The sequence below is a fragment of the Mustela nigripes genome, chromosome 2 (assembly GCF_022355385.1).
Source record: "Mustela nigripes isolate SB6536 chromosome 2, MUSNIG.SB6536, whole genome shotgun sequence".
NCBI classification, from domain to species: Eukaryota; Metazoa; Chordata; class Mammalia; order Carnivora; family Mustelidae; genus Mustela; species Mustela nigripes.
The window spans coordinates 41,376,343-41,399,231 of NC_081558.1; the positions used below are offsets into that span (position 1 = coordinate 41,376,343).

The 22,889-nt window shown below is 38.0% G+C and overlaps 1 protein-coding gene across 1 annotated transcript in view; it reads right to left on the minus strand.

Moving 5' to 3' along the window:
* Window positions 1–22,889, minus strand: part of CNTN3 (contactin 3) — a 338,845-nt gene that overhangs the window by 27,313 nt on the left and 288,643 nt on the right. Inside the window, exons 14-19 of the mRNA XM_059390166.1 lie at window positions 12,742–12,859; window positions 11,742–11,900; window positions 11,493–11,642; window positions 9,951–10,021; window positions 8,730–8,964; window positions 6,365–6,480 (exon numbers count right to left, since the gene is read on the minus strand). Of these exons, the coding sequence (XP_059246149.1) occupies window positions 6,365–6,480; window positions 8,730–8,964; window positions 9,951–10,021; window positions 11,493–11,642; window positions 11,742–11,900; window positions 12,742–12,859 (849 nt within the window). The remainder of the gene's footprint in view (window positions 1–6,364; window positions 6,481–8,729; window positions 8,965–9,950; window positions 10,022–11,492; window positions 11,643–11,741; window positions 11,901–12,741; window positions 12,860–22,889) is intronic.

A 22,889-nucleotide genomic window follows, 5' to 3' on the forward strand; every position in this document is an offset into this window, starting at 1 on the left:
ACCCCGCCCCGCCGATGGCATATAGGTGACACTCCTCAGGCACTCCTGGCTGCCCTAAAGGAAAAACAAAATAGTTAACTTGTAGATATCACAATCCTGCAAGACTGGAGTCTCCCTCAATTTACAGATGTCCTAGTGATTTACAAGGAAGAAGCTTTCTTATCAATAGCCTAACTTCCAAAGATCCCTAACTCCATTCCTGAAGCCCTAACATCATCTTCCCCTCCATAAAATTGAGGGAGGCTGAGGCAAAGGGAAATGTAAATAAAGTTAAATTTCTTCTAAACCTAAAGTTCACGGATAAGGATGTATGATAGCAGGAATGTGGCATTCCTCCAGGAATCTCCCAACTATACCTTACTGTTAATGCCTTACTAAATAAAAGGAAAAACAACCTTAACTTGAAATGGCACGACCTTAGGTATCCTGTGGGTCCTCTTTAGCATATGAAAGTTCTTTCAAACTCTCCCTTTTCCTTACCTTTGCCAACCCCATAGTATATTATAAGCCCCCCCTCACACCCCCGGAGGAAGCAGCTCTTTCTGCCAATGGGTCCTGTCCCCCTGCTTTAATAAACTACCATTTTGCACCAAAGATGTCTCACGAATTCTTTCCTGGTCATTGGCTCCAGAACTCACCCCACGGAACCTCACTTATATTCTAAAACTTAACCGGTATCAGTGAGGTTAATAGCCATGCAGGTTGCACACTTTTTTTTTTTTTGTTTTGCTCCTCTCCCACGCATTTAAAAAAATCACTAAGTATCCCCCAAAAGTGCTAATCTATATTATCTCACAATTGTAGACATTTGTTTCAATCACTTATCAAGGTTATTCTCTCCAGTTTTATTTTTCAAGACATATAATGGCTTTCAGAAACTGATGGGAGAAATCACGCTATAACTTGGGAGCTTTTGTTCCTCCGGCACCTGCTACCCATGAACTTCAACCCTTTGCAACTTCTTTATCATGTCTGCATCTCGGGTTCCTATCCAAAGGGCACAAGAAAAGATCTGAGCCTGAGTGTTCCGGCTTAGCAGATGAAATAAATTGGAGCCCAGGGAAATGAGCTCCTCAACTACTACTTGGTCAAATCAGAAAGAAAATTAGTCTGGATGCTAATGATGATGTGGGCTCAGCATGCCACGTGGCACATGATCAACCCTCGCTGAGATGAGAGGAAAGCAGGAGCTTTTAACAATTTTAAAGCCATATTGGGGAAACTGCAACCCAGAAAGTTAGCCACACGACTGGTAATTAACCACTCCGCTAAGTCATTTGTTTTTCCCTGTTAGTGTTTAAATCATGATTGAACCTAAGAAAATACATATTTTTATCTTCGTGTAATTACATAAAATATTTCTTAAGATTCTCCAAATTAGCCTATCTTTCTCTTCTTATTTAACAAGCACTTGGGAAAGAAAAAATTTTTTTAATTTATTTTTTATTATGTTATGTTCGTCACCATACAGAACAGCATTAGTTTGTGATGTAGTGTTCCATGATTCATGGAAAGAAATTTTCACTAGTTGTTTCCCTTCAACACCTTATTCATGCTGCATTTGGATGTTAGGTCTGCGGCTCTTTTATACAGACCAGCAAGCTGATATGCACCCCAACCCACAGATAATGTCAAAGTAAGTCCCATTTTCTCTTTGCCTCTCTCATCTTTTTGCCTCCTAACCCGAGGGCAACACACCAGCACCAACAGAAACAACAGCATTGAATGATGCATTTGGATTATACTAGGTCTTTCTGTTTCTTCACTGCTTTTTCCAATTTTTCCTTCCAAAGAGAGATTATCCCAGTGACCAATGCTCAAAACAGAGAAAAGCCCAAGTCTCTTCCAGCCATTTTGACAGTAGCTGCTTTATCTCATTTTATTCTCTAATGATGCAGTGTGTTATTTACTATTATCATCTTTATTTTAACTGAGCTTTGGAGAGCTTTAATAACTTGCTCAAGGCCACAGCAGCAAGATAGTGGAGTCAAAATTGCATTTATTCAATCAACACATATTTTTTTGCATGCCTCCTGTGTGCTAGATAGGACTCCTGGCACTTGGCGTACATCAGTGAATAAACAAGCAGATTTCCTGGTCCCTGGTGGAGCCCGTCCTCTATCCTAGTAGAGTTGGCTGCAAGTCTGTCTAATTCTAAGATGGTGTGGACTTAATAAGATTCTACACTGGCTCTTTTTGTATTCTTTGGTTTTCTCTTTCATTTAATCACTTTTTCATGACATAAACAAAAGAGGTATAACTCAGCTTTCTTGTAGAATATTCTTATCAGCTTACATTTATGTATAGCAAAATTAACATCTATCTGTCCCCATGCTGCCAAAAAATTGCCAGCAACTGCTACCTTGGCTGTGGTGCTTTGAAAACCACAAAGCCCATTTATGTATATTCTCTTGTTTCTCTTAAGTATTTCACAAACTACAACTGGCTCTCGAATTATGATCCTGTCTTGTGGTTTGTGAAGGGTAAGGTTATTAACGGCGATGTGCATCTCCGTCCATTGTCTGAGGCATGCAAAATGTGTTTGTTTATTTTCCTTAAGTTAATTTGATTTACCACCGAGTTTCATATCCTGCTCAGCTAATGGGAAATTCAACCTCAGTCACTGCTGGGGCGCCCATTCCCAAAACCTTGCCAAGAAAACTTAATATTACATTGATTTGATCCCTTTAGTTCCCGGACCATGCTTGGAGAATGGGAAATCATTGATCATTGCTGAAAGTGCGAAATAGATCTGTTCCCTCCTGTGGTCTTACCACCAACATGGAGACTGCCAGGTAGAGAGGTATGGGCCCCCCAAGATTTTGTTAAGCATCAGATCTTTGTTTCCACCAAGGTCACCTGAAATTTCACTTCTATTTTTTTCTCAGTGGCATCTGCTTTCTTCTTACCTTCCAGGACACATGGAACTAACTTTTTAAGGGCTTGAGTTTTGCAAACAAACCTAGGGAGAAAGGGCTCTTGCAGGCAACCCCTCTTGACAACTATCATAAACTCTCTTGAGGCAAAGAAGCTTAGAGTGGAAGAACTGCTTGAGGATATTTACTGGGGAGAATTCTATAAATTAATATTTCAGCAATTCTTTTGAGATAGGGCTTGCACTTAGGGACTGTTTACTATTATGAGCCAGAGACTGCAAGAAGCACGTTAAGTGTCCAATACCATTCAGTACTCCCCAAATCCTAATAAGATTAGGTCAATTACTGCCCAATTCTGGGAAAAATTCTGGAAAACGAGGCTCACAAAGTTGATGTGACTTTTCCAGCACAACCAGTGGCATGTGGCAGTCAAGATGCCATGCAGCTTTGAGCTCAGAACTGCTTCCCTTTCCATCTCCCTCCATCCCACTCACCTTTCCCCCACAATTCCATTTCTCTAATCACTGGGGAGAAAGTAGGGATTGCTTCTTAGATTCACTGTCATGGAATTAAAGGAACTTTCCAACTATATGGTCTTGGCTTCCTTTCAGAAGCTGTCCAAGGCAGTTTGCGGTGTTTGCGTGGTATTTTACTTCTTTATGTCTAGGCAGTTCTGTCCCTGGTCAAGTTTCTGTGTTTCCTGTATTGAAGGTGTAGGAAGACATTTCCCTATGGACACCTACTAAAAATCTACATCGACAAGACCCACTTCTAGATATTGGGGTTCAGTGAGTCCAGGGAGGGCTCTGGGGGTTCATCTTTAGCAACAATTAAGGTAATTCTGGTGAAGGCCGTCCACCATGCCATCATGGAGCACTGCTGCTCTAGCCTCTTTTCTCTGCTTTATCACTGATATTTATTCAAGTCAATGTCTGGTTACCGGGAACAAAAACTCTCTCAATTCAATTATAAAGGGAGTTTACTGAAAAGGAGAGCAAGGTGACATTATGAAAAAGAATACGGAGAGTCTACTTGAGAACTGGACAATTATCGAAGAGCTATTCTGTTTTGCTTGCTGTCCCTACAGCTCCATGGGTCCTTGTCTCCTCCATTCATTGGAGTTGTAGCAGAGTCTGTCTGCTCCCTCTCACCTGCGACAAGCTTTGTCCCACTTGCCCATGGCCTTAACTTGGGAAGCCTGAACCGAGTCCTAAATTCCACATATCACTGCATTTTACTCAGTAATTACAATCTCTATATTGCTTAGTTCAACATATCAAACAAGAATCTGACTAGCTCCGCCTGACTGTCCATGGATCAGGTGGCCACCCCGGTGTCATAGTTGGAGGTTATGTGGGCAAGTGGAGGGGTATATGGTCCTGTGTGAGCCTGCCCCTGAATCAGGAGTGACAAGCATGAGGGAGGGTCCTTAAAAAGATGGCTGTGGGTGGGGATGAAATCAGAACTATGATTCTTACAATATCACTGTCAGAGGTCTTTATAAGACTTTACTTTTGGGTTGCCTGGGTGGTTCAGTGGGTTAAAAGTCAGAATCTTGATTTGGGCTTGGGTGATGATCTCAGGGTCCTATGGAGCTCTGTGTTCAGCAGGAGCTGCTAGAGATTCTCTCTTCCTCTCCCTTTGCACCTTCCCCTGCTTGCATCCTCTCTCTCTATAGGGAATACATACATAAATCTTAAAAAAAAAAAAAAAAAAGGACTTAGTTTTTATCTTGCCAATTCTCAGTTCAATTCCTTCCAGCTCTAATGGTTCCCTACTAAACATGGGGCCAAGTCAGAACAGTTCTTCTCAATATTCAAAGCCATATGTGACCTGGCTCTCCTGTATCTATCTGCAGTCATCCCTCCTATAGGAACCTTCTTCAGTAGGTGGGTCACCACTCCCTCTAGTCCTCCAACATGCCATGCTTAATCTGGAATTTTCCATCTTCTCTCTTTGCTTATTTTCCTTTAAATCCCATTAAACCTATGACAGCTTTTAAGACTACTCATTACTCTTGACCATCCAAACACTTCCTCTGTTACCTATTCTGATGGTCATTACATTTGGTCTTGTGCCATGCTGTTTCAGATCTCTCATCTTACTTCTCCAAACAGAGTTCGTTAAAGGCAAGAATTAGGTCACAGACTGAAGGCAAGAATTAAGTTATAGACAGTTATTTTCTGGAGGGCCTAACAGAGAATCGTACAATGTAACAAGGCCACCAAGAAGGTAAGACAAAGAAAGAGCTGGACGAAAATGATTTCCTATTGGCATAAATATCTTTTGAACTTAAATATTACAGTTCAATATCACTCTTATTTTTTAGTCAATCCATCTAAAAGATTTGGCTCATCTGATATATGATTTCTTTCCATATTCTTTTTTTAAATTAAAGATTTATTATTTTTGAGAGAGAGAGAGATATTGAAAGAGAGAAAGCGGAGGGGCAGATGAAGAGGGAAAAAGAGAATCTCAAGCAGACTCCAGGCTAAAAATGGATCCTGACTTGTAGCTTGATCCCACCACCCTAAGAACATGACCCAAGCCGAAAGCAAGAGTCCGATGTACAACTGATTGTGCCACCCAGCCGCTCCACTGTTTTTTCTTTCTATACCAAGTTATTTTCATTCAACTTATTAAGTTAAACTCAATAACCACTAATAATTACATGGGACAATGTGCTAGTAGAATTTCAACAGAAGTCAGACTTTAAATGTCGTTGTTAAAAAGAATTTTAAATGGAAGGAGACAAGGTACCATGGCAACATACATATACAATCTACTAGTTTTATTTATTTTTTTATTTTTAATTTAATTTTATTTTTTTCAGTGTTCCAAAATTCATTATTTATGCACCACACCCAGTGCTCCATGCAATACGTGCCCTCCATAATACCCACCACCAGGCTCATGCAACCTCCCATCCCAAACAAACCTCAGTTTGTTTCTCAGAGTCCACAGTCTCTCATGGTTTGTGTTGGAGAGGATGTGGAGAAAGGGGAACCCTCTCACACTGTTGGTGGGAATGCGAGTTGGTGCAGTCACTTTGGAAAACAGTGTGGAAATTCCTTAAGAAATTAAAAATAGAGCTACTCTATGACCTTGCAATTGCACTACTGGGCATTTACCCCAAAAATACAGAGGTAGTGAAAAGAAGGGCCATCTGTACCCCAATGTTCATAGCAGCAATGGCCACAGTCTCCAAACTGTGGAAAGAGCTAAGATGCCCTTCAGATGTGGTCCATATAGACAATGGAGTATTATGTCTCCATCAGAAAGGATGAATACCCAACATTTTCATCAACATGGACGGGACTGGAGGATATTATGCTGAGTGAAATAAGTCAAACAGAGAGAGTCAATTATCACATTGTTTCACTTACTTGTGGAGCACAAAGAAATACATGGAGGACATGGGGAGATGGAGAGGAGAAGGGAGAGGGTGGAAATCGAAGGGGCAGTCTATTAGTTTTAAAAGAAATTACCTCATAGCCAAGCAAATGTCCATTACTTAACTTCCAAGGAATGGTATTCCATGAGACTTCAATTTCTGAGGAAGATAGGCTATTTGCAGATACTTGAGATGGAGCTATTATAGGCTCTGTTTGGCAACAGAAAGTGAAATACAATGATTATTTTGGTAGTTAATTTAAAAATTTATTGAAGGTCATATTTTTAAAAAGGCGCTTTAACATATTCAAAAATCCAATAAAACACTTTATCAAAACATTTGAAAACATAAACCATGTCTTAATCTATTTCCCTGCTTTGGGAGTAGATAGACTTTTCCTTGCTAAACCCCAGCAGAAAACTCTTTTTTCCTTGTTGCACTTTTTTCTTGGTATCTTTTCTTCCCTTCTTTCCTTATGTTCTATGTTCTCTCCACCAGCTCCTTATTTCTTTCCCCTCCATCCCACAGCTCTTGCTTGGGCATTCCAATGCACACAAATGCTGCCTGTTTGTTTGTTTAATTTTGTCTTGCCAAACAAAGTCATGCTCTACAGAGTTCATTTATTCAATAAGCATTTAGTTAGTGTCTTCTGTATCCAAGGCCCACAGGAGGGGCACACTAAATGAGATACAGCAATCTCCAGACGTTTACTGTTTTGAAGGAGTAGACAGACATGCACAGAACTTATTACACAACAAATATCCCTCTGTAATAAAAAACTCTTAGCTTGAGGGGCTCATAGTCATTCTCCTGTCTCACAGCACAGATCTGAGTAGGGACTTCCCCTCTCCCAATATCCATTTCTGTGTTAAATCATCCTTCTTCTGGGCTGTATTGATTGATAGTGAGGCACAATCTTGGTCCAAGGAAGGGCCTATTAGATTTTCTGTCCTGATAATTCGAAACTTGGTTTGGACAGATGAGGAGTACTTGAGGCCAGTCAATCCAGTCCTGGCACCCTAGAGAGCTAGAGGGTTTCTGAGGCTCCACAGCTTTTCTTATTAATGATCTTTATGAGGTATGCTGTTTAAATCTTCTTTTGATTCAGTAAGTCATAGTATCCAACAAATCCTTCACTTTTTCATAGAAAAGTCAAATCTCTATCTGATGTTTGGAACAGAAAGACCTTTATTTAACTCATTAGTGGTGGCAAGAATAATAACAGGAGGAGGAAAGTGCAGGGGGGGGGGAGGGTAACAGGCTCTGATTGTCCCTCCTTCCAACCTTCAGCCCTCCCCGTCCAGAATGCACAGGGTAGGCAGTGCTTGAAAACTCCCTGGTTAACTTTCATCCTTCCTCAGACTGTTGCCCTTACAAGGAAAATCCTTGGCTAGTCTTGGAAATGGGGTCTGGCTATGACTATAAAGGCTCTTATTTTTTGCAAAGTTTTTTAATACTACTTGTTTGTTTTTCTCTCAGAACTCCATAAAAAAGAGAGGATAAGAATATGTGGTATTAAAAAACGAAGTCTTCTTATTATTTTAGACATAACAACTGTGGACCGCCTTCTGCAATTTACTGCAGGGTCTTGGGGTAGAGAAGACACTGCAAAGTCACCTTTCATGAGTTCAGAATGGTTCAGAGCAAAGGCTCTTGATTAAAATACTTGTTTGGTAAGTCTGTATGGAGTATGGCTAGTTTATTCATTTCCTTCATTAAAATTCCATTTTCTTATGTATACATGGGCTATAATGATAGTACCCACAGGTAATTCCTCCTTAGAAAACCCAAATTAGGTAAAGTCTGGCAATGGTAAGCATCAATATATGAGAGCTCCTATCATTCTTATTAAGTAGAACCCCATGTGATAGCCAATATTCAGCTGCTTTTTTTCCTAATAAAATGGCAATTTCATATGATTCTCCTAATAATCATATTTTCTAAGGAGATACCATAGTTGGGGCAAGTTTAAGGAAAGGCAGAGAGACAGCATGAGTCCAGAGTGGAGTATGTATGAATCTACACTAGCTGGAGCCAGTGTTTCACATCTTTAAGCCTGAACATTGCACACCTCGCCATGTCATACTTTAGGCCTCCTTCTCCATTCTGCTAACGTCCCATTCTCAGGTCATAGGAAACACCATAAGAATTGAGACTGGAGCACTTTGAAGAGAGTATCCTAATCTTATCCCCCAAAGAAGAAGGCTGTGGAAAGCTGCGTTGTGCCCTGTTTCACAAGCTGGAGCTCAAAATGTACTCATCTTCCACAGATTTTAACCAAGAGTTACATCCTCTGACTAGCTATTGAGCCTCGTACTTCAAGTCGGCTTGGTTGATGTTTATTACCTGGACTGTGAATCTAACTGTGGCTTCAGTCATTATTCTTTGGAAGAAATTTATCTGAAGTCACAAAGCATTTGCTAGGTTTACTGAAAACACAAACCACACAGTCTCCATACCTTCTTCGGCAGAGAACACGGTTGTCACCGGGCTAAATGGTCCTTCACCTTTGTTATTATAAACACCCACTTTAACTTCATACAGTGAAAATGGCATGATGCTTTCATTCCTAAAGACATATCTTGGGGTATCAGGAGATGTGACCACTGTCTGGATCCAGTTAGTAACTCCAAGAGGGCGGAAGGCAACAACATAACCAAAACCTTCACCATTCTGTAGTTCTTCAGGGACTGGCTACAAAGGAAAGACATATTAAATTCACCCTTACACATGAGGGCCAGGCAAAAATAAATGCATTCTAATCCTTATTCTTTTGCAAAACCCATCAAATAATAATTGACATTGTATTAAGAGGTTCTGTGAAAAAAGGAGAAAAAGGTCAGTGGCACAGTCAGGTGCTTTAAAGAGACATATGCCACTTTTTCATAGCCATCCAGATAACCAGTTGGAATTTAGTTCTAAAGTTATTCAGATTTTTTTAAGCACCCTGTAGCTTCAATCTGAGTTCTGTATCATAAGATATACTTTCAGTTGAATATACCTCATCACTTGAGTCAAATAAAAATCATCTAATCCAGAACGTTGACTTTATGGAAAAAAAATTACCTATTGATATGATGATTAAGTACAAAGGACTAAACTGTATTAAAAAAAGAAAGTAAAAATAATGTATTAAGGTCAAAGCTGTATTTAGATCATGTCAACAATTCCTACTGACACTCCTTCATGATCTTTTAACTTTCTATTTTTCCATCAACATCTTCAAATAACACAGCCGATTCTCATGCTTTCTGACTTTAAATGTGCTAATTACATTTTTTCCTAATTACAACATAAAGCAAGAGCTGAGAGCATGGCCAGGAAGCAAGCACCTGCTGGAATCAGTGGGTGAACATCATCAGTGGGGTTACAGCTGCGTGGAAAGCCGTGAGGACAGCTTGAGAGCAAACAGCCAGGACTTGACTCTCAACCCCATGTTTACCAGCCAAATGACCTTGGGCAAATTATTTAATATTCTCTATGCCTTAGTGTTTTCATCTATAAAATGTTGCAAGAGTGAAATAAAAAAAAAAAAAAAAACCAACAAAAACCAAATCTGTTCTAGAAAAAGTGATTAGCATAGGGTGAGCTACTAGTACTAAGGCTCACTACCAGCACCACCAGGGGCTGTGATGGGAAGAGCAAACCCTTGACGGGGAGGCTGCTGTCCAGACACTTACATCCCAAGTTATCACCAGCTCAGACCGGCTTCCACCTCCTCCACTGACTTCTGAAGGAGGCACTTCTGGAACTGTGTAGGTGAGAGAGACAGAGATAAAACCCTATTTGCATTTGATTCAATGTTGCTTATTTCTAATATTTGAAGTAATTGGATCACTGGCACATTATACATATGTACGTGTGTGTGTGTATCTGGATCATGGGAGACATACACACAATATCCATAAATGCATATTTATCTTTGAGGAGATCATCAAGTAATTTATATTTACATGAAATTTTCATAGATCCGCAACACCTCAAACAATAAGAAAAAAATGACTCAGGATAGAGGTCAATACAACAAGGGAAAGTGATTCCATGGGGATGATGGTAAATGAACCTGGCATGAACGTTTCATTTGTGACTCTTCCATATTACAGATATAATTGCTGTATCAACATTGACTTTACTTAAAAAAAAAAAAAAGGACCTAGACTCAAATCCTCAAATCTTGTTATGAGGTATTGTTTATATACCTCACATGGGTATCAGATTCCCTATTTACACGAAGAACTTTATGTTTAGTAATTTCCATGACACAACTAGAACAGAAGTTCCTGAAGGCGTGTCTTTGTTCAGAGCTATAGCCACCATATCTAGAAAGTGCTGATCACACAGTAGATACTCCATAAGTATGTGTTGTATGAATAAACAAAGGGACTACAAAGATTGGCATGGTTCTCCTATTCCTCATAATTCCTGCCATAAATATCACATGCATTGTCCTGAGTGAAAAAGCATCATTAAAATTACTGAAACATATTCCATGACTTCTATTTTGGCTCAGTTCCTAAAGTGACATACTAGCTATACTTCAAACATCATTTTAATCAACATTAATTAATATTACAGATTCTGAAAAGGAAAGTCTATATAGATCCTCTCAGAGGCCTCAGGAATCTGATACTATGGACACTACCTAAGTTTCAATTTCAATGTTAGGGTATTTTTAGAGTTATAAAAATAGTCTTAAAGTTAATATTAATAGTCACCCAAAACATAACATTTTAACAATGATTCTCTCTTAATCTAATAGTTGAGGGGTCAAAATATTCCTGATCATCAGTCGCTTGAGCTCATTCATGGAGCGTGGTGGTAAAATGAGATTTCCTAGCAGCAGAACTCCCAAATGTCATTATCCTACCAATTTGTCAATGCTTGTTATAAACGAAAACAGCATTTCCCCTGTTAACAGGGTGACTATGTCAGATAGTAATTATAACCTTAAGTGACAAAAATATATTCACTCAACATGCACTAATGAATGCTGATGATGGACTGAACTTTTGGAAATGTCACATTACATCAGAATCACTTACAAGAGTGTCTTTTGACAAATGCCATATGGCCAGTTCTGCTATTAGGTAGGTCAGATAATTGCAACAATGGATTATTGAGGTTAATCCCCTGCTGGCCTGGAGGCCAAGTCTGAGAGAAATGGAAATACACACCCAGGAAAACCTAGTAACCTATTTTACTCAGAAAACAAAAACACTAACCTGCCTCTTCAGTTCTTACTTTTTCTGAGGGTAAACTGGGTTCTCCACCTCCGATTTTGTTACTGGCTACAACCCGAAATTCGTATTCCACCCATGGATTTAACTCGACGACTGTAGCGGTGTGTGTTTTCCCATCAATAATCTCAGGCACTGAAAAGGAATATGTCAGAGAAGTGACATTCTGCAGGTCTTAGCACTGGTTTAAAACCCATTTATAGGTACCAATGGCATTTGACTCTTTCTGTTTACCTGTTGTGGCAGTTTGCCAACCCACGGAGAAAGGTGTCCTTGCCTGAACAGAATAGGATATAACTGGGCTATGGTTATCTGTACCTTCTTTCCAAGAGAGTTGGGCTGTGGTATCTGTAATTTCATCTACCTTCACGTTTTCTGGTGGCCCAGGTGAACCTAAGAAAGGCAAAAATGCAAAAGTGGGCAGCAATTCCATAATATCATCTTCTACCCAAGTGAAGAATGTCACATGATCAATGTAATACCGACGACGGATCCTAATTTCAAAAGTACTTAGCGAAAAAGGGTATTTTCCTGGCAATACAACTACTGCATTTTCCTTTGGACATTTCTGCTGTTAGATATTCCATCTGAACAGGAGTCAGTAATATCAAAATCATAGTATTCTAGGGTTGCAAATGATGCCCACTTTTTGAGGATTTCTGCACCCTTCCAAATACAACATCATTTACTTTTGGCATGATGTCTTTTCCTTTAATCTACCAGTGCACCTCTGTAGTTTCCAGTTTGCTTTCCAGAGCTGTTTTAGTTTATCACGCACTCTGTTCATTTTCAGCCCAGTAGCAAATCAGTACCTTGGACAGTGCCTCAGATTGGCAAATTCTCTCAGGCATTCTGGATGATCTCAGGTTTTTGGAAGTTGTCATATACACATTATCACTATTCTCTTTCATATTAAACACTACTGCTGCATTAATGACATGCTCAAAAACACATCAGCTTGGCAGCACCTGTGAAATGCTGATTACAGTGAGAGCTATTCGCAGGGCAGAGTTGAGATATTTATTTCGTTGAATTAGCACCCATCCTTATCATCATAGTCTCTGGTCTATTTGGGGGGAGGGAATCAAATCAATAATACAACTCACATGTTCATATGCGGTCTCATGGTTTTTCCTCCAGTAAGGAATGATCAGTTAAGATATGAGATTAAAAAAGAAAATTAAACGAAACAAAACAAAACAACAACAAAAATCACTGAGGCATTAATGTCTACCTCTTACTATGAGGTCGGCGGCAGATGAAACACTGTCCACCCCCGTCTGCACCATACACACATATTTTCCACTGTGTTTCAGCTGAATGTTTCTGATCATTAAATCACCAGATGAACTCTGTTGGAAAAAAACAGGTAGTGAACACAATGTCATTTTGAAAATGGGAAGAATTCCTGAAGGCTGTAGCCAACAGCACCATTGGGATAAAACCCATATTTAGAGAGAAGACCAAGGAGGTTCAAGACTGTAGACTGCTATAATGGAATGTATGGAAATAAAAACAAGTTAAAAACCATACGTGGCTGCACACATAGATTCCTGTAGCTAAATAAACGACAAGATTTCCCCTGGGCATTTATGGCTTCAAGAGTAAATAAGGGCAGAGATTATGGTCTCAGAGTCTATTTACTTCCACTAGGGTGACACTTCTTTTTATATCCACTGCTCAGCACCAGCTCAACTCTTTTCTTTGGTTCCAACCCCTATGTAATTATCTGCCTGAGAAGAGGAGGGAAGCGTTTAGGTATCTGGTGAGAGATAAATACAGCAGGACAAGAGGATTACCATGGTTGAAACATTTTTCTGATCACATTGGTGCTTAAAAAGCCTAACGCTATTTAATTTGTTCAATAGAGAATTTAGGAACAGTCAGTATGAACCCCTCAATAAGAAGAAATTACAACACTTTAAGCCCTAAAAATAACAGCTGTCCATAAAGACATTTGCTGGCATCCTCTAGCACCAATTAATGCAGCAAATGTATTTCTAAAAGCTCAACTTCAAATGGTCTGCATTTTAAAAGAATATAAAATCATGTTCATAAAATTACTTACTGCAGACCAGTTCCACGCATTAGTAAAAATATGAATGAAAATAAAATGATTTGGAAAGCAAAGCTCTTTGAAAATGATCACCAACCGAAACATCTCTAAACTGGTACACAGGGGAAGCAATGGTGTTTATCTTGTTAATTAAAAGGATAGGTTTACTCTTGGGTTTTCCCAGTATTTTTTTTTTTGAAAGATGGATTCCATTCTCCAGGTTTCAGGCAATTTCCCAAGATCTCCTACAGGGCAATTCTTTAAATATTATTTCCTAGGCTTTGGATTTTGAATGGGCTATGCATTCTCTGTTGGTCAGGCTGTGTGGCTTTTGCCTGAATGTCTTGGGTACTGGGAGAAAGTAGACGTGAGGTGATTGATGGCTGTAATTAAATGATAATCCAAAAACTGTTAAGTTTGCACATTTTACTTTCATCAAGTTGAACTTTTTTCTTTCCCTCCCTTTCTTTTCTCCTCAGGGTTATTTAGAAATTTATCCCCAGGACAAAACTTTCAATGCTTGCTGACCTTTAGAAACTCTTCCGGTTTTATGAGCTCCATATACTCACAGGAGGTTGATTATCATTTCTATAGAAATCTCTTCTTTTCAGGGAGGTAAGAACTGTTACTATTAAATTCCATCAAGCCATTGGGAGAGTTATTATTCTTCCTTAGGTTTATTTGCTTATTTTGAAAGCAGTTCGGTAAAAGAAAATTGGAACTGGACTTTCTTTATGTCCTTAGACACATAAATACATCTAAAAGGCACATTGGCTGGTTATATTTGTTGAAACTATAAGGAAGAGACAGATATTGGATGTGTCATTTCTTTTCACTTATGGTATGGGTGGGTCAAGAGAGAAAAAACTTAGCTCATGTCAAAAACAAACCACCTTCCTGAAGAAATGTAGTTAGGCTCACCATCAGGGGAAATATAATTTTTAATTATCTATTTACAATGTAGAGTGGAGAGAGGAAGCAATTAAATAAAACATGTGAACAGTAGGAACCACTGATTTTTTTTCAGCACTAACATGAAGATGAATGGATGAATACATAAATGGAAAGTAAAATTTATCAAAATTTAGAAAGGATGCCTCTTTAATTTCTGTCTCATTCAACAGAACATATTTGTATTGTTCTTCAACTGCTTCTTTCTTACTGTATCTATTCTTTTAATGGATCGATATACAGCCTTAAGATCCACCTTAACAAAAGTTCATCGAGTGCTTGCCATGTAAGTCCACTCCAGGACAATGAAGTACCTAATACATGGTCCCTACCCTCTAGAATGTAAACCCAAGTCAGGGTAACAGATGTATACATGTGAAGCATGTTATTTTTATAAGTTTAGAAAGTTTATTTATGAAGGTTAGATAAATTTGCATGGCACAGACCATTTATAGATAACTTCAGAAGAAATGAGACAATTTCAAGTCCTACTGAGGATGTGGGACAACTGGAAATCATTATGCTAACAGGACTATAGATTAGTAGGACTATTCTGGGCAACTATTTAGAAGTATCCACTAAGGCAGGACATATGCATAATTTATGGCCTAACAATTCCACTCCTAAGTATAACCCTACAGAGATGTATGCATATGTTCAACAAAGACATTTATAAGAATATAGCAGTGCTACTCAAATAAAAACAACCTAATCAGAATCACAATGAAGTAGATGAAGGACTACATCACAATGAAGTAGATGAAGATGAATAGCAGGAGACTCATTTAAGCAAATATTATTAGACCATCAGAATGAATGAATAACAACTCTGGATTAACGTGGCTGCCTCAACTTCAAAGATGAAAACTGGATAGCAAAGAGCACATTACAGTAATCTATTGTATCACAAGTGTGGATTATGGTTGCCTTTCAAAGGATGACTTCTGAGATAAAGGTCATACTGTTTCCTGATTTTGGTGCTGGATACTTGAGTGTGTTCATTTCGTAAATATTCATGGAGTCATACACTTCTGATCTGTGCATTTTGGGGGTAGAATATAGTAGTTCTTAAAATGCAGTTATTATGACATACAGCTATATGCTTAAATGTTTCACATTAAATAGGACCACAGGCTGAAGTGGCCAAATAACATGATTATAATTCTAAAGTCCAAATTCTTTCACAAGAATGAGACATTTACTGGTAATAATTTAAGCACCTAGACTATTAATTAGAATATCCTATAATTTCTTACCAAGATGCAACTGAAAATTCTCAACATTAAAGATAAAAAAGGAAAAGACAATTCCCAAGGAAAGTTTCACTTATATCAAACCAGTTCCTGTCCCCATCAATTTTTCATTGTTAATGGTTACAGTATAACTAATTGCTGATTAACTGTGATAAAGGTAAGAGAAGTGGATCCAGAAAAGCACAAGTAAAATTAGTAAATTATAACTCAATAAAACTGAAAAAAATTGTCAGAATGTGGTAAATCAGTACTCAATAGATTATTTCTCAACATGTTTACCATTAAAATTGCATCCCTTATTTAGATATATTTAGATTCAAATAAAACATTTTTAGGAACACTATTAATTCCTTGGATAACAAATAGCTTCTAGTTTGTTGTCTATTAATTGGTTTGTTAATATTTCTTTGTGTTGTTTTCCTAAACTCTCCTTTCCCCACACCCCTTTCCTCAAATACAGAGGATAGATAAGAACTGGGGAGAGGCAGAGTCAAATCTTTTTTTTTTTTTTTTGGACATTACCCATCCTTCTTTCCCTTAAAATCTCCCTCTCAAAGCACAACAGTACAATTTCCATCCTTTCCCTCGTCAATGCTGCTAATCAGAGATTTACTGAGAAATGGAGATTTTAGTAAGAAAACAGGCATATTCTGATGGCATACACAGGTATTTAAGAAGCAGGAGACATTTCCCTAAGTTATAAGAATTCCCTAAGTTCCAGAGTAGAGAGCCCAGACATGGACCTGCAACTCTATGGATGATCACATAATCTTCGACAAAGCAGGAAAAAACATATAGTGGAAAAAAGACAGTTTCTTCAATAAATGGTGCTGGGAAAATTGGACAGCTATGTGTAAAAGAATGAAACTGGACCTCTCTCACAGCATACACAAAGATAAACTTGAAATGGATAACAGATCTCAATGTGAGGCAGGAATCTATCAAAATCCTAGAGGAGAACATAGGCAGTAACCTCTTCGACATTGACCACAGCAACTTCTTTCAAGGTGTGTCTCCAAAGGCAAAGGAAACAAAAGCGAAAATGAACTTTTGGGACTTCATCAAGATTAAAAGCTTCTGCACATCAAAGAAAACAGTCAACTCAACAAAGAGGCAACCCATGGAATGGGAGAAGATATTTGCAAATGACACTACAGAAAAAGGGCTGATATCCAAGATCTATAAAGAACTCCTCAAACTCAACACACACAGAACAGATAATCATGTCGAAAAATGGGCAGAAGACATGAACAGACACTTCTCCAAAGAAGACATACAAACGGCTAACAGACACATGAAAAAATGTTCACCATCATTAGCCATCAGGCAGATTCAAATAAAAAACCACATTGAGATACCACCTTACACCAGTTAGAATAGCCAAAATTAACAAGACAGTAAACAACAAGTATGGGAGAGGATGTAGAGTAAGGGGAACCCCCTTACAGTGTTGGTGGGAATGCAAGTTGGTACAACCACTTTGGAAAACAGTGTGGAAATTCCTTAAGAAATTAAAAATAGAGCTACCCTATGACCCTGCAATTGCACTACTGGGTATTTATCCAAAGATACAGAGGTAGTGAAAAGAAGGGCCATCTATACCCTAATGTTCATAGCAGCAATGGCCACAGTCTCCAAACTGTGGAAAGAGCCAAGATGCCCTTCAACAGATGAATAGCTAAAGAAAAATTTGGTCCATATATATAATGGAGTATTATGCCTCCATCAGAAAGGATGAATACCCAACTTTTGTATCAACATGGATGGGACTGGAGGAGATTATGCTGAGTGAAATAAGTCAAGCAGAGAAAGTCAATTATCATATGGTTTCACTTACTTGTAGAGTATAAGGAATAACACGGAGGATATTGTGAGATGGAGAGGAGAAGTGAGTCAGGGGAAATTGGAGAGGGAGACAAACCATGAGATACTGTGGACTCTGAGAAACAAACTGAGGGTTTTGGAGGGGAGAGGGTGGGGGTTGGGTGAACCTGGTGGTGGGTATTATGGAGGGCATGTATTGTATGGAGCATGGGGTGTGGTGCATAAACTGGATTTTGGAACACTGAAAAAAAACTAAAATTAAATTAAGAAAAAAAAAAAAGAATTCCCTAAGTCCTTTTTAAAATGTTCTACCTTTTAATTTTTTAAATAAAAAGATTTTATTTATTTATTTGACAGACAGAGATCACAAGTAGGCTCAGAGGCAGATAGAAAGAGAGAGGCGGAAGCAGGCTCCCTGCTGAACAGAGAACCCAATGCAGGGCTTGATACCAGGACCCTGGGATCATGACCTGAACTGAAGGCAGAGGCTTTAACCCACTGAGCCACCCAGGCACCCCAAGAAATGCCCTATCTTTTAAAAATAAGATAATTCACCTAAAACTATCTATGCTTATCCACCTGTACTTTTGATGCTGAGGATACAATGGTGAAAAAAACAACAGTCCATATGTTCATGGGGTTTATAGTTGAAAGACAGTCATTAATCATATGATTATAATAAATCAATGTAAGATTATAATATAATAATACTAGCTCAAAGCACATAGAAGAAACTATGATTTTCTGGAGTTTTGGTGAATTAATAGTTGAGCTGATATTTGCAACATGAGTACAAGCTATCTAATAAAAGAGGGTTCTAAAAAATGATTTGTACTAGGGCACTTAAACATATACAAAGACTCTAAGGCAGGTGAGAACATAGTCTATTTGGGAGTATGAGGGGAGAGAGGATATCAGGGGTATAGTTAATCCACAAATTGTTCATTTGTCCCCAGAAAATATAAAGTTCACTGTAGATAGTTTCAAGTTCATATTTATACTTTGATGACAATAAAACTTTGAGTTTCTTCTATTTAAAAAAAATTTTTTTTAAGTTTCACTAGATTTACTTGATTATCCAATTATTTGCTCATCTAATGATATAGGTGTCTCCCAGGGAAAAATTCCATTTCCAGAACACGTTACAGGTATAAACAGTAAATGGGTGTATAAGCCAAATCATCTTTGAAATAAACGCTAAAGAAAATTCAGTGTGCATGAAATGAAATAGAAGAGGAGTTTATTAACTTTTTCCCTATATTTTCTTAGATGATGATGCTAATGGATTTTTTAATATAATTTAAAACCTACTCTGCCCTGGGTAGGGGGGTAAATGCTAAATAGTACATGATATGATAAGCCATGCCAGGTGAAAATAAATAAGCAGATCATTAATAATTATGGGTAGGCTGAAAGTACACTGTGATATCTAACATATGCTAAAAATCAAGGAATTAAATAAACCTTAGAACTCAGGAAACCTCTTGAATGGAGCAAATGTAGCATAAACTTGCCGTATAAAAAATTATCAGCAAAAAACTAATTCCCTAGTAAGCACTCTCAATGTAAATGCTGCTGCTGGACTGCCAAGAAGCATAATTTTTCAGTTTAAGGGGTGGAAAAAAAGCCTTTGATGACTATTTGGAAGGCAAGGTTGTATAGGTGGTCCTCCTCCTTTTTGTCACTTCCCACAGCCTGTTACTGCATAGATTCCAATATAAATCATTCAACCCATCACTGGGTTGCCTTCCAAATCCTGACACAGCATGCAAATCATATGCAGGTGCCTTGAAAGCAGTCAAACCTGCTGGTGCCTTCTGGAGCCTGGGTGGTGTTTTCCTCTGTCAATGTCTCTGAAGGAATTGCTGGTAGACCTATATCTCTGATCAACCAAATCAACACTTGCCCCCCACCAACCCAAAACAGCTGCAGCAAGGTCAATTCCATTGCAAATGTATGCTGTTCATCCAAGGAAAAGAAATAATTAGAAGCCACTGAAACATGAAAAAAAGGTCCTAATACTAAACAGTCTTAGTTTCGTTGACTAAGAACTTCATCTGAAGCTGTCCAATGCTTGCTTATCCAAACAGGTGAGACTGAAAGGCAGGTAATAGGAGTCTGCTAATATCAAAATTTGTAGTATATTCTTTGATAGCAATAAACTGGAGTAATTGCTCCTTTACTGGATTGAGAGTCCCAGCCTGTTCCATCGTAACTATTTTTGGAAGAGTGACACACACAAAAATGATAAAAACTCAGTCAAAGGTACTTTATGCATATTTTACATTGTGTCCAATACCAGTTTGCTATAAAGGGATCAGCTTTTCTATCGCAACATCAAGTTCTTATTAACAGCATGGGACATTTCTTTTCTGGATGGTGTTAGGCAGATGGAGTATCTACCTAAGAATCTGTGGCATCAGGATGCCTCATCTTTGTTCTCACAGCAATTTTAACCCGTGTTTCAATAGAGTTGTACCTCCACAATTGTATGTTGCCATATCCCAGTACAAAAACTCTTATTTTTTTCTCAAAATTATAAATTTTTTAGACTTACATTTATATGGAAAATGTACGTCTTCATCTTAAATGGGAAACTGTTAACCAAAATAATAGTTACCCGCCAAAATGAATACAAATGGAAAACAGTGCAAAGAACACTGTCCAAAATAATGTAAATGGACATTAGCTGGACACATTCAAAGTCTCTGAGACCGAGACCTTTGCTCTCTCAGTTAAAAGGGGAGATTAGCTACTATTAGAGAACCATTAGTGACAAACCGAATGCCATATTGAAACATTCTCCTTGATTTAACCTATATGATTGAAACGAAAATAAAAATAGAATAGATCTCTCATTCTACCTTATTTAATACTGCCTATTGGTATGTGGTCTGTGCTTTGCAAAACATGGGGCTATACAGTTCACTACACCCAGCAGTTCTCCATGCTGACTAGACAATAAATTTACCTGAAACGTCTTTAAATATATATATATATATATATATATATATAGATATAGATATATAGATATCAATATCAGAAATGCCTAGTTCACATCCCAGAACAATTAAATCAGAATGGACTAGGAAATGTAGACCCTCTACCTGATTCTAATGAGCAATCGGGGTCAACACTCATGATACCTCCTGAGATGTTCCATTCATCATCTTCACTTCTTTTATAAATAATCACATTATTTAGGCTCTAAATAATCACTCACATCTATTCCTAACTCTAAAATTCTGCAACTAGTAAGTGCATGAGAAAATCGTTAAGTTAGGCTGTTTGCTGATGGGCTCATAAGCTAAGAACAGCAATCCTATACATATTTTAATCATAGAGTACGGGTGAGAAAGCCAGTATTTGAAACAGGTACCGTTTCAAGACACATTTCCTTACAATTAGACTGTCTTGGTATGTTTACCATAATTAAAAAAAAATAGACGCAAATAATTCAACAGGCTGATACATTTCTCTAGATTCATACAGAAACTTAATGTTATTCAACATGAATTACTCTAGGATTTCTCTGGATTTAGGAATAATTCTGACACCGAATGAAAGTATTTTAAGTCATGTGACTACCCTGATTAGTAATTTAACTCATAGATCTTTCTCTCTTTTTAAATCCTTATATTATAAGCTTAAAATTTAGTAAGAGACATTTGTCCCTCGTAGAATGAAAGGCTAGTATATAAGAATAAGACTTTTTCATACACAGGAATAAAAAGTCATTTCATGGAAACTTGACTAAGCTGTGCCAAATGTCTTACATTTGCTTGTAGTTTTAGTTATTATTGCTATGTAATAAATTATCTAAAAGTTAGTGGCTTAAAATAACAATGATCATTTATTCTACTCTGGATTGTGTGATTTAAGCAGAGATCAGTGGGGGAAGTTCATCTCTGCTCTAAGTCTCATCAGCCAGGGTGGCTCGCAGGGGACTAGAAAGCCCATTTACATGACTGGTAAGTTGAGGTGGGCTGCTGGCTGGGAATTCAGCCATACCTGTGGGCTGGGGACTTTAGTTCCTCTTGAGGTAGACCTCTCCACAGTGTGCTTGGGCTTCCTCATATTATGGTGGCTGGATTCCAAGAGAAATTGTGCTGATGGAACAAGATAGAAATGCATGCATTTTTACGAGCTAGCCTTAGCAATCACATAGCATCACTCCTGCTCTTTTTTACTGCTCAAGGAGTCATAAAGGACTAGGTTTCAAAGTAGGAGACATAGATTTCATCACTCAGTGGGGAGCAGTGTCAAAGTCATTCTAAAGAAGAGCAAGTTGATAAGGGATGTTGTTACAGCTATCTTGGAAACGTGGTTGGCTATACTCCTCCAGAAATCTCTGTATGTACAATACTATCTCTTTTTTTGGTAGCTGACCTGTATGTACTACATATAAAATCGTTCCTTCATTCTCTGCCGTTTCCTTGGGTTCCACCCATCAGGAAATCTGAGGGAGAGGGAACAGTGAGTTTGGGGTATTTACTCACCAAAATTTATCCTTGTGAGGTTGTTTTGAGCGGCTATACCCAGGACCCAAAATAGGTTAAAAACAACAACAGCAACTACAACTACAATAACCCTTGCTTGGACACCCTTCCTTTTATGTCGTTAGCCTCTGCGAGTCAGAAAAAGGGACTCCTAAGCAGTCAGAGAGAATAAAATTATGCCATCTCCCAAGAGAAGTGTTCAAAAAGAAATCTCACTGTGTTTATTACAACAGCAGACCAATGTATTCCAACAGTTATCCCAATACTTCAGAAGTGTAGGTTTTCATCTCAAAGTCTTACTGAAGAAGATTAAGAAAAAAGACAAGGTTTAATGTCAAATATGACTATCACTAGCTATTTTTTCTGGTAAGATTATGATCTAAAACTTTAGAGTCAGTATAAGAAATACTAAAGAATAAGAGTGTTTACTGTAATAAAAAAAACACCTAAAATTTCCAATTTTTGTCTAAAAATTTAAACTGTCCCAAAGGAACCATTTATTCTTTACTTTCTTATTTAGGTTCAGATCAATTAAATAGTATAAATAAATATTATGTCTTGCAAAGTAAAATGATTTTCTTTCTGAAATTGGGACATAAAATCTAAGCCAGCATGAACAATTACAATCCAATAAAAAAAAGGCAAATAACCCAATTAAAAAATGTACCAGCTACCCTGACTTCTGGTTTTCAGGCCGTGTATAAGGAGCTTAACATCAGTTCGTTTTAAAAGCAAGTAAAAAGTTGAATGAACTGAAAAATCAACACCTTATGTTAGATCTGGTATAGAAATGAGGTCA